At 38.4% G+C, this 16,692-nt stretch overlaps 1 protein-coding gene across 13 annotated transcripts in view; it reads right to left on the bottom strand.

The window, feature by feature from the left end:
- LOC135471433 (microtubule-actin cross-linking factor 1, isoforms 1/2/3/4/5-like) overlaps positions 1–16,692 on the bottom strand; it is a 164,846-nt gene that overhangs the window by 91,420 nt on the left and 56,734 nt on the right. For all 13 annotated transcript variants that reach the window (XR_010444439.1, XM_064750671.1, XM_064750672.1 and 10 more), the window contains one exon: positions 973–1,139. Coding sequence is in view for 12 of the 13 variants with exons in the window: in XM_064750671.1 (XP_064606741.1) it covers positions 973–1,139 (167 nt within the window). In the remaining variant the exon portion in view is untranslated. The remainder of the gene's footprint in view (positions 1–972; positions 1,140–16,692) is intronic.

Here is a 16,692-nt window from a genome sequence, read left to right as displayed (position 1 = left end):
TTACTCATTTTCTATGCCTTTTAGAACTGTTCGTTTGCCCAAACATGTTACAAATTCTGACCCAGAAAGCATCAATCAGTGCATAATTGGGTTGTCTTCCCACAGCCTGGAATATCTATGAGCCCTGTTCAAGGCAGCCATCTTGGAATAATCAGGGGCAAATATATCCAAGCACTGTGAGTGGTCAAGATTTGCACACTGAATGCTAAGTCATTATAGGGTGAGACAAAGGCATATATTCATTTAGTAAACATTTTTTCTTGCACAAAAATATTTGTAATTCTGTACTCACAATTTTGTCTGAAGTAAAATGAAAATGTGATCTCTTGTTTTAAAACTTAAAAAAAGTGGCTGAAGTGTACCTGAAGTACAGCATTTACTTCTTTTAACTTTCAAAGTTTCTAAGGTGTATCTAAAGTACATTTTCTAAGATGTCAAACTTCCTGAGGTACATCTGAGGTAGAGGTATATGGCTGGGGTGTACTTCAGGTACAGTACACGTCTAATAATATAGATGGGATATACACCTCATCTATGCGATCATGAGGCGTACACCCCAAATGCACCTCACCCATACCTCACACTGAGGTGTACACCTCATGTCTGTTTCTGAGGTGTATTTGAGGTACATTATCTCGCGTTCAAAAAACAGCTCAAACTCTCAAAGTTACTAAGGTGTACTTCATGTACATCATTCATTTAAGTGTTGACTTTTTTCAAAGTTCTTGAGGTACATCTGAGGTATAGGTATATGGTTGAGGTGTACTTGAGGTACAGTACAACTCAGATAACAAAGATAGGGCATACACCTCATCTATACCTCACACTAAGGGGTACATGAGGTGTACACCCCATATACACCTCACACTAAGGTGTACATGAGGCTTACACTCATATATACCTCATCTATACTTCACACTGAGGTGTACACCTTATAGGCGTTAAGCGTAAACAAATGGCAGCAGCACATACCTGTGTCTGTGAATGATGGAGAGGAATGCTCGGCCATCTCGCCAACTCCGCGAGAAATCACTAATTTTAACTCCGGGATACCCTTCACAGGTGCGCCGGCTCCACAACAACAAAGACTCTCTGGCGGATAAGTCTTCTGGCTGTCCTGGAACGACGACATCGGATACCTGAAAACATACAACAAACAGTCCCCATGAATCTGAGTAGTAAAGATTATGTCACTGGCATATTTCGACACACCACTGGTGATTATTGAAGACTTGGCAGACGATGGAAGCTTATTAGATTGTTGTTAAACAAGCAAAACTACAATGACAATTCTTCAGGTGAGAAATCAACAAGGTTATTTTTCCCAAACTATTTAACAATCAGGTGCAGAACAGACAAAACATCAATCACACTGATCTCTGACGTCACACTTTAATTAGTCATGAGGACTATTGTTTTGTTTCTTTTCGTAGTTTCTTTAGTATGCCAACATGACATTTCACGGGTGATCACTGAACAGATTGGGCTATGGAAGCTATGGAAAAATTGTAATTACTTTCATAACAAACATGCAAGCAAGATACATCTAACAGTTTACAGTGACAAATGAACAAGGTTATTTCTACCACTCTTATCAGGTTAGGGGTGGAATAGACAAAGCAGCACTCAAATTGATCTCCTGACTTCGCCTGGAATATTTTGATGCAAAATGCAATGAGTTATAAGTGTGTTTGTACCACCAATTTTTATCTCATTACGCATGGGTTTGGACAAACTAAGCTATGTACAAACCTATTAAGCCTATCACAACAAAATGTTCTCAACATAAATAATAAGCTACCGTCCCTAAATCAAGTACAAAATCAACGAACGCTAACATACACCGTATACATACATGTACCTGTACATGTGTTATAAGTCAAATCTTTGCAAAGAATTAATACTAATTCACAAAGAACTACTACTAATTGACATGATGTATACAAAGATTAACTGATGGACATGGGTTTAATGCTGTTAATACAAGCACAATGCTGTCCTACATATACAGTATGCTCATACTGCTCTGGCAAACTGAGCCATTTTTATATATGTCTAGCTACTGAAGTCAAAACCATGACTTGTTAACAAACAGCTTGTTAGAATGTATCACGTTTCACAACAGCCTTCTGTCTTTCAACACACATTTACAGCACAGGGTTGTGTCTTACCTTTCTCTTTGTAGTCTTACGGGTCTTTTTCTTTTTCTTTTTGAAACACCTAAACATGCTGCTGCAGTAATTAAAATCTGAGCAGGTAAATGTGGCTTGAGGTCAGACCAGGTGAGAAATGACACGATCACCAAGCTGACATGCCCACAAACAGGCACTTCAGTGTTTTACTTCCCTAAATCCACAAGCAAATACACAGTCAGCAAAAACCAATCTGCCCTCAAAACATACTTCACGAAAAGCTCCAATGTCACACATTTTTTCGTACCAAGAACCGAGCTAGTTCTTGCAAAAGAATTCACCGAAGGATTTAAGGTCAATGTGTACTAAAACAATAATCCACCCAGTGTTGCTGTGAAGGCTCCACACAAAATAGTCTTAAATCCATTCCTCAAAATATTTCCAATATTTTCATAACTGTTTCATACTAGACACCACAAACAGCAGCCCTGCGCCTTTACATAGGACAGCATGGAGAAAATATAAAGGTATCCGCTCCAGAGTTAAACCCCTCCTGAATGTCTGTCACACTTTCTGCAAAGGTCATTACATCATGACCACTGCCATAGGATTACAACCAGTAATCTGCCTGTACAAGCTGGAAAACCAATCACATTAATAACCCATATGGTAGGCTGTACAAGGTATATACAAATCAGATTAGTTGATCGCACTTGTACACACTGTAGGCGTTAACTCCTGGTAACATAAGATCAGCCTGGTAGCTTATGGGACCAGTCCCCATTGGAAGAAGTGAACAGTTCAGAACGGTAAAAGATATAGTAGATTATAATAATGGCACTGGCTTATCCTAGCCTTACAAATGAATTAGCAGTGGATTAATTTTGTTGAAGTAGAATTAATTTAGCATCCTTGCAGATTGCTGAAGAAGTATATTCCAATGCCTTATCACATATTCCATGATTCATCCATGCAGGGACTAGACTTCATCCATGGAAATTCAACACAATGGACCAATGCTTCACAGTAAAAGGTGAAGGATATCCAAATGACAAACATATATCACATATTTCATGATTCATCCATGCAGGAACTAGACTTCGTCCATGGAAATTCAACACAATGGACCAATGCTTCACAGTAAAAGGTGACATATGTCCAAATGACAAACATATATCACATATTCCATGATTCATCCATGAATAATCTGAACTTCATCCATGGAAATCTAACACAATGGACTAATGCTCCCAAGTAGAAGGTAACGGATATCCAAATGACACACATTTATCACATATTCCATGATTCACTACCGTAGGAACACTGAAACACACCCATGAAAATATAACACTGTTGAACAATGCAGCAAAGTAAAGATGAAGGTCTATCCAAATCACATATTGTGATTAATGACCCCAGGACTCCATGATTCATTTAGGCAGTAACACCGGAGACAACTCGCCCAAAATTAACACTGTATCAGTCAGTTACACAACATGTCTATGGTTGAGAAGTGAACAGTCGTTAACTCCCGCACTAAAGAAACGATGCCAGGAAGTGCTAAACACTGTTTCCCTTGGTATTACACAATCTGGTTCTGGAAGTTGCTTCTGTAACCAAGGTATGGTTTGTATGCTGCTGTAGGGGCGCCCCTACCCATTGGAAATGTCCTAAGAGCCTTATGAAACTTGACATCTTTGACATTCTCCGTAACCTGACTCTGATGGCCGACAATGTCATAAGGAGCAAGCCAAAAAAAGTACAAAGATAACAGCGCTTTCAGAGAAGGAAGAGGGTGTCATGTGCACCAGAGAATCCCTACTCCAGACTGCAGATGGCATATGAGACAAGAGACACTGTGACTGGATAAGAGGGGAAAAAACACACAGAGCCATGCTACAGTAAGCTACAGACTCTCTTTTACAGATAGCAGATGTGCCAGATATGGACTATTACACTAAACTTACTATCTACTACAGAAATGTAACAAATCTACGCAGTAAACAATATCTTGTGCTTAAGGGTTCCTGTGTAAGCCACTTCCAGGCAGCTCAAACATACCCTAGGACATAGCAATCATTTCACAGCCTTGCAGGACTTTCATACTACTTTTAGCACATGTCTAGCTAGTCAGCTGTAAGACAACACTGGATGTGAATATCAAATCAGCATTCAGCACCAACACTGATGCCTGCCTTTTAATATTTCATTCTCTACCAAATGTTTTATCTCAAATCTATTAAAATGGACAGGTTAGCAACTTAAATGTAAAAGTTTTGGATAGAGGCAAGGTTAATGAAAAGTCGGCAATGAAAAGAACCTTCTTGTACAAGAAAAAAAAACATATACACATCCTTTAGATGGCTCTGTGTTCAGTTACAGGTTTATTTACATGAAAGAAAAAGTTGTTGAAAAGCTGGTATCAGTCATAGCCTACAAGAGAGTGACCTAAAAAAAAAAACGTAAAGCCAATAAGAAAGTTTTTAGAAAGGGTGCTTTTTTTGTAAGCTGCAAAACAACTATAATGAGAGCATCAAAGGTATGCTGCATGAACGTTTGTCCTTTGAGCTTAAGTGAAGGCAAAAGGGCAACATACAATCACTCCTCATCAAGGGTATCTGGGTGGCAGAGGATGGTTACAATGGGAGGGAATTGGAGGTGGGATTATTTGGAAGACAGCTTGTGGCAACGTTTATTTGTTTAAACTGTCAACACCTGGGCCTGGCAGACACATTAGTAACTGTAGCAACTAAGGGTAGTTTGAAACAACTATCTGTGAATTACAAAACGGAATGGTTATTTTTCACATCGATGTGCAGCCATATATAAGCATTTAGTCTTTATTTGCAGTGAAAAATGATTCAACAAAATTATACAGAAAACTTATGTACAATGAAAACATATACAGTACCCTCTTCCCATTGAAATGTCACAAAATCTGACATCTGTATCAATTGAGCCTTTCATGGCACCAGGTAGAGTATGATTTTTGCATATATGTTTTTTTTTTTATTTTAAGAGTATACCCTTGCTTCTTTCTTGTAGTAATCAACTCTGTTGGTTCTGTCAGAGGAAGTCATTCTACTCATACTCCCATTGCATTCACCCACTGAGTAAAGGAAAGGGCCAGGGGAGGGGTGAGATGTATCCTTGATTCCTGAGCTCATCAACACATGGCTAAATACCTCAGGCTCTTTCCAGGTCTATTTACCCTCCCGTTGAATGGTCAGAAAATGGACAAACCGCCTGGCCAGTTGTTATTGTGGAACATGTGTGAAGCACTGTCTGTCTATCCCTTACTGGTTAAGTTGTTACAGTAGTCCAATGTCCACTGTGAGTAAATCAACAGTAACATATGGGGAACTCATCCTAGCTCAATCTCCATGGTTCAATGAAATCACAAGGTCCCCAGATGTCCAACATGAACATATACAAGGACATGTCATATTTTTATATCACTAACAGACGTGAACATTACTGTACAGTTGGGGCTAAGATTTGATAATTACTTCTACATACAATGAATTTATTTGCCACATGCCCAACCCATTCATAAATCTTGCCCCAAAATACTGTATAAATCATTTAATCCTAGATTCAGAGCAAAAATTTTCCGCCCAAAACTCTTTTCCAAGAAAACATATGATATAACAGCCATACAATTCCCAGGAAATCTGGATACATCTGTATACATATATACTTAATGACAATACCTGAACTGATAATTATGAGGACATATAAAATTATATTTTATTTGGCTTTGATGTTAATGCACATGGTGTAATTAGCTTCTTATGAAGACTTTGATAAATCACAGACAAAGCAGATCAACCGTGTCAAAAAAAAAAACAAAAAAAAAAACACATCATAAAATATCAGGCAAAGAGTAAAATAAAGCTTGAATTCAAAACATGATCGTTTCTGACAATTTCTGAACATAACTAAACATAACAGTTTCATAGCTTTTTCCCTATCCTATCGCAAGAAATATTTAATGGACAACACTCTGCGTAATCTACATTTTTGCGCATCTTGGAATTCTCTTTTCTCCTTGACAACAGTAACCGACAAATGCGAACCAGAGAGGGGTAGCTTTACAGCTCCACAACAACACGCCTGCCAAGGTTTGAGGCTGTGCCAAGTATGTGATCGGAATCCAATTGTAGCCGACACCGCCACAAGATCGCCCTGACATTCTCACGCACCAGCCCATAAGTGCACTGCAAATTCAACACATTGATTTTGGAAGCCATGAACTAAATTGCTGTCTAGCTCATTTCTGTGAAAACCTTTTCAGGACAATGTTAAATATATGTTAAAGTTCTGTAAGTATATAAAATCCTGTTCCATGGACACACCCCCTTATTTAAAGCAGGAGCTGCTCTCAAACACTCAATATTTAAACAATGGTCAAGAGCTAGTTTCCTTGCTGAGTTATCAATTGAAGGGTAAGTGAAGGCCCCTTGATATTCATTTTATGTTTTAGATATGTTGTGATACTATAACCTTGTGCACAGCTTCTGATTCCTTGATGCACACACCAACTACCAAGATATATAGCAACCAGCTGGGGGCAGCAGATGGATCCCCTGCTTCCCATCCCCCCCAAAGGGCTATCTAAGGAGGAATCTGCCCCATCTCCCTAATTCTCCAACTCCAAGCACACCCCTCTGTCCATTACACAGACATGCTTCCAAAGCCTTGGCCTTTCATGTTTAGAAAAACTAGAACCATCAGTCAAAAGTGCTGGGTATACACTGTCATAATCTCTACACAATATTTTGACACCATCCAGATAGTCAGACCTTCACAGGACTGACTGATAAGGTGGGGTTTCTTTTACTGGGATAAACACTTGAAACTGGTAACCCCTGTTGGCAGGGTTGAACAGTTCTGGACTGCCCATAGCCACCCACAGCTGTCCACAAATGTTTACGACCTGGGACAAACTTTATCATCAATATTTAGCAAACAAGCAGAGGTTTGAGATTTAGTTACTCACCTTAAGGGCCAGGTTCTTTGTAATACCAATGTTAATTTTAAATCCAAATTCTGGAATACCCCAGTAATGTTTAGACGTGAACATAACAGTAGAATCTGGAGACAAACGAGTGTTACTGTTACAGGAGCAGTAGAAACAATGACCACATTGCTCGCAAAGCTTGGCAGTTGCAAACACTCTGGATCCATTGATGCTTTGCTGCTTGCACGTGCCCAATGAAGAGTTACACCTAGTGGCCAAGCTTCCAAGCAGCTTTGAACCATTATGAGATAAGGTGTGGTCTGCAACTTGTGCGATTTCAGGCATACATGACCCTGAACGACCTTCACCCTCGGTAAAACTTTTGTTTGGGCTCCTTGATCTTGTCTTCGACAATAAATTCTTCACTACATTCCTAGACATTGCCGACTAATTTATTCCCCCAAAATTAACCCTTGGAACAAAAATTTCATTCCTCATGAAGTTTCAGCATATCATCCATTTTCAGCTGGTTATCAATCAGATCCTTTCTCATTCAAATCTTTGCAAACTCAATCCACTGATGTTTCAGTTCCCTGTCAGAAGAAAAAAGCAGGTATAAGCCAATCAATAACCATGTCTGTTCCTTCACTCTCATCCAGGTCATCTATATGTGGGTTACAGGTCAATAGTGTCCTGATCAGGTCAATTCCGTTTGGATCGGTATGGTGGAGTGGAAATGACCGGTGCTGGTCAATACTTGTCATTTAGAAACTAGACTATATATGGTCAGGCTGACCAGATATTGTGTCCATCAGACAGTGACCAGACATTGAGGTCATTTGTAAGAGATGCATTGGAGCTTTCCTGGCTTATCCAGCTGTCCATCCTTATTGTGTAATACATGGTTTCTACCTTCTTGACACTGTACTGATTAACTGTTCACCACTGTTTATAGGAATATTCTTTGCTTAGAGACAGAAGCCATAAAGGTTTATTACACAGCCTAACATTGGTGCCAATACAATCATTTTTTTGCCTGCAGACAGCAGATATAAAGCTCCATTCCTTAACCAAATATAAGTGTAAATCCAGTTATCAACGAACCTTTCTTATCACACTATTTTCATTATTATTGATACATGTAGCAATTGTTTCCTTGCTCCATCCCCCAATACATAATAGTCATAGTAATTATCCAGCTCGACGACAACAAATAAACGGTCTCAGTACGTTATGGCATCAGTGCATTACCACAGCCCAGTGAGGAGATTCTATGAGCCCCACCCTCCCCCTCCTCAATGTCTCGTGGGTCATATTAGAGCAAAAAGTCACAGGCTTAACACAGCACATCACACAGTTGGCACATAGCTAAGAGCACATTAGCATAACACCAGGATTGTACAGGATCACTTTAGATCTGGTCAACATTGCATCCCCAGACATCATCATTTCCACGGAAGACTCTCCGAGCAGGGGTATCTTATTGCCTGTATTCCACCTGACAAAGCATCTGCATGCTGACTACACCAGAACCTGTCATCAACAATACCGCTGGCTATAGCTGATGTGTGTAGGCTTTAATAGGGGGAGAAGCTGGGATAGTCCATGTTGCCAAGTGACACAATAACACGATTCCCCCATATGCATAGATACAGCCAGATCGGCTGTATCTATGGTACATATCCAGTGTATATGTTACCATTTTATTTGTCCTGCATCTGACACAGAAAGTCAATGATTCATAGACTGTAGACAAGGTTCCAACTCTCCTGGCATGTTATAATCCCTTAATTGTCATTCATCAGGAAGTCCTATACACAATCTGCTAATTCCACGGGATCAGCACACACACAGGTACATGTCCAATCTTCCAGGATAGCACAGCTTTCACTTTCTGTCAAAACATACTAGGCCTTCATAACAACAAGCATGTGCATGTAATAGTCCACCTTAGCACCTTAAGCTTCAGGTCATCACCAGCTTAGCCACTTGTACTCCAGACCTGGCCTACAGGCTGTATTTTTAGCCTCCTGGACTCGGTAACTGGTGTAGCTGGGCGTCCCACAGCATGGACTAGGAAGTAGGTAGGAAGTAAGTCCTCAGCCCCACCCCACAGGACACAGATGTCATCAGCGAGTAGCTGATCAGCATCTTGCCACATCACAGGCTGTGGGTCTGGCTTCTTTACTTCACAGAGTATACATATATGTACATAAACACCTCCTACACTGTGCAATACATTCAGACAGCCTGTCTTGGTAGAGGACCAAGATCCCAAGACAAACAGTTTCAGCCCAGTCAATATGAGTTTAAATCAAGACTACTGGGATGAGTTTCAGTGAGGTTGGGTCCACACAGTGTATATGAGCGCCATTAATGTTGCGTAATACATCCAGACGGCCTGGCTTTCGAGACTGATTCAGCTCAGTCTATACAGATCAAGTTTACATCAACCATTAGAAAGAATTGATGTCAGATTATTGTTCACTCTTCAAATCCTCAGATATCCCTTCATCAAACTGACAGATCTGTCCGTCTCAAGGACAATTATAATCTTGCACTGAAAAAAGGATCGTCACCCCTGCGATATTCATTCAGGTGTAGCCAGATAAAACAAAAACACACCTGTCAGAAATGTGGTGGATTGGACATGCATCAATCACCACCGTTCTTTGTCTCATGGGAAGGTGAATGAGCTTGTTAACTGTGATGTGACAAAACATATCTATGTAGGATGTGCCTGACCTCAGACACAACTACGTGGAGAGTCTATCACAGAAGATCCATGTATAGATCTGCTATTGATCTCTATCTCAAACTCCGCCGTGAGGTCACACTGACTAAACTGAGCCAGCTCTTAAATTACATAGCAAAATGAGTATAACTCACAAACACATGATACACGCATTCCCCAAGTCTATTTCAACAACACAAGGCCTCCATACCATCAAAAGTTAAAATCACTACCTTCACTTCAAGTACTTAGGTGTTCATAACAACAAGCCTGTTCTACTATCAACTTTTATAAGCCCAGATGATATTTTGACCTACTTTCTGTATTCACTCAAACACTTCCCAACTTTCACATTATACTTACATCTGTATAAAGTGACAATCAAAACTTCAAGAAAAACAAATACTCACTTTTAATACAATTTTTCACAAAATAAGTTTAAAAATAAAACCGTTTATATTCGTAGCCTAGCATTTCGAGATTTAGAGTAATATTTCCACATGTATGCTGGTGTTAAAAAGCAGATATGCATGTGCATGTAGAATTTCCCACGGTCATATATACACAGGCGCCCAGATAAGGTACAGGCCATGGCCTATAGTTTTATCATGTAGTAACAAAATGGTATGAAGTGGAGCAGGTGCTTGGTTTCACCTTCAGCCTGTGTGCTCAAGATGAGCCCTATGTAGCTAATAGCAGACATTTCTAACTGCAGCAGCAAAGAGAAATGTCTCACAGGCAGGTTGGCATTTATGAGACTAGATGGTAACCACCAAACCACACGGAGGAGGCTGAGCAGTATTTTAGATCTATGGCCTGACACAATCTGTCCAAAGGACACAGGTGAAAGACCAAATGAAAATGTTATGGAAAAAGTTCAATTTTTTTTTTTCAACATTTAAATAAAGAACTTGAAAGCCCAAGATACCTTGGACCTCCCAGCTTCATCATTTTAGTAAATAAGAACACAGCAACAAAAACCTGGATCTAAACCTTCTGACATGCGATAGATTGCTACAACATACCAACACACCTCAAAATACATACCACAGAAGCTGGTGAAATTTTTATATAATTCAGCCAGAAAAGAAAATATTGAGGTAAATATAACACCTTTGAGAATTAAAAAGGTAATCTTTTCAGAGCAATAATTGTTTGTGGTTTGTCGACTCACCATTTTTCTTTAATAAATAACACCTTTCGGTTTCAATAGTTGTTTATCAGTTATACGATTTCTGAGTGTTTCTCTACATATTGCTAACTCATTCTTGAACATGGGAATCAAGTTTACATGTTTTTACATTACATTTTTTTTCTGTTTTTACTTAATCTTTCAAAATGAAACTATTCTACAATTTAGCGATTAAGAACAGAAAAAACCTTTCCTAAATGTCAGAAATTTTACTTCCGCCAACCAAAATTACTTTTTAGCTTTTCTAAAATCTTCAAAGGCCATGCAAAATAATATGTATACTTCTTGGCCTTCAAAACCCTAAATTTTTTTCATTAAGGAAAGAAAGGTTAGACCATTTGGCAAAGAAACAGAGTGGCATGTACTCTACATAGCTACTCTAACAGATAAGGAACCGTTTAGCCATATGAATTAAAAAGATAACTTTGACTGACTTGCGAGAAACAATCTGATCTGCAGCCAAGTACATAAACTGTCCTAAAACAAAACAAGACCTGTCTAGTCCTGACTGATTTGCAACGGGTGCAATTTTCCACAACTTCTGGAGAGCTGGTCTAAAGTTACCGAGGGCAAACCAATAAGAGTTAGTAAAGTGGTATAATCTTTGATGGGGCTCTTGGCACATTAGTGAAATACTGGCCCTGTAATTAAATTAGGCCTCTTCTAGTCTTGACATAAACGTACGCAAGAGATTCCACCTACAACAAGCTTCTGTGAGCTCCAAAGGTGGCACAGAACATCCCAGAGGCCTAAGTTGATCTTCTCAGACTTTTAACATCCATAAACTTCTAAAGTACAGGCCCTCAGTGTTTACACAACCTACTGACTGTGTTTGTCTTAAGGGTTAAGAATAGTGGAGTTCTTTGAAAATGACTTTCGACCTGAACATTTCATTTTCAACACAACAGTCATAGTGAATAATGATTTCTGTATTTTGGCAGGGGGGGGGGGGGGGGACAATACCAGGAAAACCCACCAGTTCAATGTCAATACAGCACCAAGAAAAATACTTGAAAAGAACTTGAAAAACTTTTGGGTATGTACATGTAAAGGAATTAAAGAGTTAAAAAAACCCCAAGAAACAAGAGGCAAATCCATGTTCTAGTTGCAAATGATCTTGATAAAATTTATGAAACAGACTAAAATAGTGGCTCTACTTAAATCAATGCACTTTTGGCATTTTTTAGTCTATTTTTCCAAGACATTAAAGTCTGAAGTGCATATACCTGAATGATGTACTCAAAGCTTTCGCTCACATGTAAAACTTCAAACCATACTGTTGTCCTAATAAAACTTGACTCCCATTTGCCTTGCCCTCTCCCTCCCTCTTTGGCAGCTTAACACCAAGCCCTCCACAAGACCACCCTCTAGCATTCCTTAAGTGGACAGCTGTGTGAAGGGCAAGTGAACATAACATGAAGGTCAGCAAAGGTCAAGTTACAGGGAAAAAAGGTCAATAAATCTACTTCATGCTGAAGAATGCTACAAATTAGTCTGGACGTGCACACAAATACTTGGTGATGTAAAACATGTGTTCAACACAATGCAACGAATGCTTGACAGATGCTATTTCTCTGCATAATAAGCAGCCTTATTCTTTGACCGACAAGGTATGGTAGCAGAAAGTTACATGTAAAAGACGAGCCACTATATATACTTTATACATGTACATACACTCATTATAACATCTCAAATCCTGAAGCTAATGTTACCTCACACAGAACTACACTGTATCATTTACAACATTTGCCAAAACTTTCAATTATTAAGAAACCTGCCTACCAAGCCAAGAAAACATATGAAACTAGAAACAAATTGTTTGCAAGAGACGACTTCAAAGTGGAGCTACACTAAGAAATCCTAATATCAGTCTGAAATGCAGACAATCACAAATGCCAATAACTACTGACCCTGTATGACCTGTATGCAGAGTTTCCAAATCAACGCCTTCATTACTGAGCTACACTGAGGCTCCAATGTACATGTTTGAAATTTGGACCAACAATAGGGTTTCCATGAATGATACATGTATGACTTCATTTACTGGGATTATAGGCCAGAACTCATAATGTATGTACTAACATCCTTGCAGAATTTCTGAATCGTCATGACTTCGTAATTGGGCTACATTGAGCAAAAAACCTTCGTCAATACACATGCTTTGCCACACACTTAGACAACTTGGTTAATATAGTGTTACCACTCTATATAGTGAAGGGGCCTCTAGTTACTCTCTTCTACACACCTGACTTTGCAGATGCACATGCACTTAGCCTTACCGGGATGTTCTAATACTGTGGTACATCTACACAGCCTAGTAACTAGAAACCTGATTTTTTTCTTTTTTACTCTGATAATAAAAAAAAGCCAAGAAGGAGACTAAGCTTAGAATATGTGAGACAGCATGAAAATAAGGCTCATCTCTTAGCACCTGTCAAAACACAGCGTACAAGGTACAGAGGGGTGGGGGGTGGGGTGCAGAATTGGGCTGATTTATACCACTACATGTATGAGTAATGAAGGAGCTCCGAACCCAACAGCATCCTCTTGTGTTTTCTTACAGAACATACTAAGTAAGTGACAAGCAAGTAACATGTGGGAAGGTATAAAGAACAAGCGGGTACTAATGGTGAATAGAGTTACACACAGACTTCAGAAATAATTATTTAAAGATGTATAAGATGTAAAGATACATCACAGATGGATTGTGTGAAACTGAAATCAAACTGGGTATAAAAACTTTGCAAAACTTAAGAAAGTAACACATGATTGTGATATGGAATATTCTTGCAGTACACAAAACATTAGTTTGTAACAGAAACATGCACCTTACCGATGGCTTGAAGTTCTGATTTTTACAATGACGATGAAAAAACAAATCCTTGCAAGTTACTAATTATATTACTGGAGTAGTGGTTAAAATAAGCTTTTATGAAAATTAGAGGGGGGGGGGGGGGTAACCTAACAATTAATGATGAGAACAATAAATGTAGAGACAGAGAAAATATGATATAAATAATATTAGAATTCAGCAGATCAAGTATATTATTAATAGTCTCTCCAACGAAAAAAAATTAAATATATACGAGTAGGGATATTTAATAATGATAAGCATTCAAACATGTTGCTTATGAGTCAGCTACAAGTAATTACCTCATATCATGTTGCATGGTAAATTAATAAAACCATATCAATAATGTTGTCTTCCTGTCCTAATCTAATACATGTTCACTGGACTGAAGGAATTTACAAAATTTTACATCTGATGTCATACATGACTTGTAGTGTGTCGAACAAAGTGAAATAAAATCTTTATTTCTCCCATTCCTGGCATGTGCAGTGGTCTATATTTATCAAATCTGATCACTGTATCATTTTATAAAATGATCTTTCCCAAATATATATTTATATATATATACATGTTTTTGCTTTGAATATGATCATGTACTGGCAGGATTTTACCTATATTGTGCTGAAAATTTTGAAACTTTAGCAGGTGGTTTGTACTGAATGATTACCACATTTCACTTAGAGTTAAGTGTTTTTCAAGTGGTATATGTTGCTTGATTCTGATATATTCATGCATCTAATAGGGACACCTAACAGCTTAATCTAAAACAGGTAACATCAAAATGAAAATCAGAAAATCAGTAAATCCTATAGGTTTGAATTTAGTTTCTTACATGTATTTAGAGTACGATACCTACAGTATGTAAATACAAAGGTATGTTCATAAAAAGTTTTACAGGGCACTAATCTGGTGATTTATGAACAATATTCATCTGTCCGATTGGGGGAAATAGACCGCATTTACTTATTTAAATCAAAGGTCAACAGCCCTATATTGACCTGAAAAATACTATTATATATTATAAAATATTATTCATATTATCAACTTAAGATATAATTTTTCTCACCAGCAATGTTTATATTGTCCACCTAGAACAACCTGTACAATTTGACCTTTGATGATATATAACAAATTAGATATTTACATTCACAACTCCATACTAAATGTTGGTTACTTTACTCATGGCCTTATGTTGCCGACCTCTATCCTACTGTGTTACTGTCAGACTATGCTCATTTGTTCCAGACTGAAGACAACAGACTGATGCTATCTGTGTCTGAACAGTGAGGAAAGTTTGCTACAGACTCTCCCAGTACAAGCTAGGGTTTCTTCAAGTGTCTTGCTTCAGCAAGAGCAATATGAGAAACATCTCTGTGATGCGAAGAATGAAACATGAATGGTAGCTAAATGTTAACACAGCAGTCTTGACAACAGATAGAATGTTACTTTACAATTGCAAACCTCAAAGCTCTTGGAACAAAGGTTTGCTGATTACCTATGTCATATTCCAACGTTTCACAAGACAAATGATTTTTAGACACGCCTTATATGCTAGATCCTTAAATTTTTACTGATGTAAGATAAAAGAGTAAAGTATTTGTTCGTCAGTTTCAAAATATAATGAACATAAATGACCAAATTTCAACCATTTCAAACCAGGAATCCATTATGACAATTACACACATGAAATAACGTATTTCAGATTAAGCTTAAAGGGATACAAAATCGACGCTGATTGGCTGAGAGTGAAGATAAGGTTTCCTGGGTTAAATGTTGTAGCCTTGGCTATGCTTGAATGACTGAAGTCATATACCAAACTCACTATTCTTAATGCTTATACATATCTTTTCAAGATAAATCGGCTATCAAAGTATGCCAAGTAAAAGTTTTTGTAAGTGAGGAAAACTTGGCATTGTCACAAAGCTGGAATGCTACCATTAAAAAAAGCTGTAAGAGGATGTACTTTTGTGCAGTGTTCTGACAGGCCAACTTGAGCTGTATGATTGGATGGTTAAGGAATGTGCACAATCTTGGCCACCATACCAACAGGAATCTCCAGCCCTGAAGGAAGCTTCCAGCTGGCTACAATAACTTGCCGACCATAGCAATACCTGTACAACATCAGCTCTACAAGGGCTAGAAAAATGGAATATAATTATTTATTTGATTGTTGTTTAATTTCTTACTCAAAACTTTTTCACTTATACAATGGTAGTCAATATTATGGGTACAGAAAATCCTGAGTTCCTGGGGTTAAACCACCGACCTTTGGAAATGGACTGAAAAGCTTTCCTGGTCTGTGGCCAGGACTGAACACACATCTCCTGTGCCCTTACAACTGAAAGAATCAGAATGGAAGTGGAATATGCTAGTAGTCTTCTATATGGTGCTAGTGAGGTGCTTCTATATATGTGCTAGTGGTGAACTACTAGCATGCCACTCTTCCTACTTTGTATGTTTGATACTGTATGTGCAGATAGGCTATGCCTGATGACTTGAGCATCTTTTGGCAGAAAGATGGGAGCAATTACAAGTGTATGAAAACGTCACATTTCATAAATTTATCAATAAAACATCTGTGAGTCTACCACATGATTTGTTTCACCAAAATGGCTAGACAATTCTACATCTTGACATGAAAAAAGATGAGCTAAAACTCTTTTGAGAAGAGCAGCTGTTTGCACAAGTCCATGTATCTTATGTCAGATCATATGTGTTTTGCAGGTTTCCAAAACTCCAAAGCTGGTATCAGCAAGGCTCGATGAACTTCCTGATAAAAAAACACAGTCTGAGTTGAGATGCCCATAATTGAGAAGTGGG

This window comes from Liolophura sinensis, chromosome 7, assembly GCF_032854445.1.
Source record: "Liolophura sinensis isolate JHLJ2023 chromosome 7, CUHK_Ljap_v2, whole genome shotgun sequence".
Lineage (NCBI taxonomy): Eukaryota > Metazoa > Mollusca > Polyplacophora > Chitonida > Chitonidae > Liolophura > Liolophura sinensis.
Note: the sequence above shows the minus strand (reverse complement) of the source record. Positions and strands in the feature narration are given on the sequence as shown.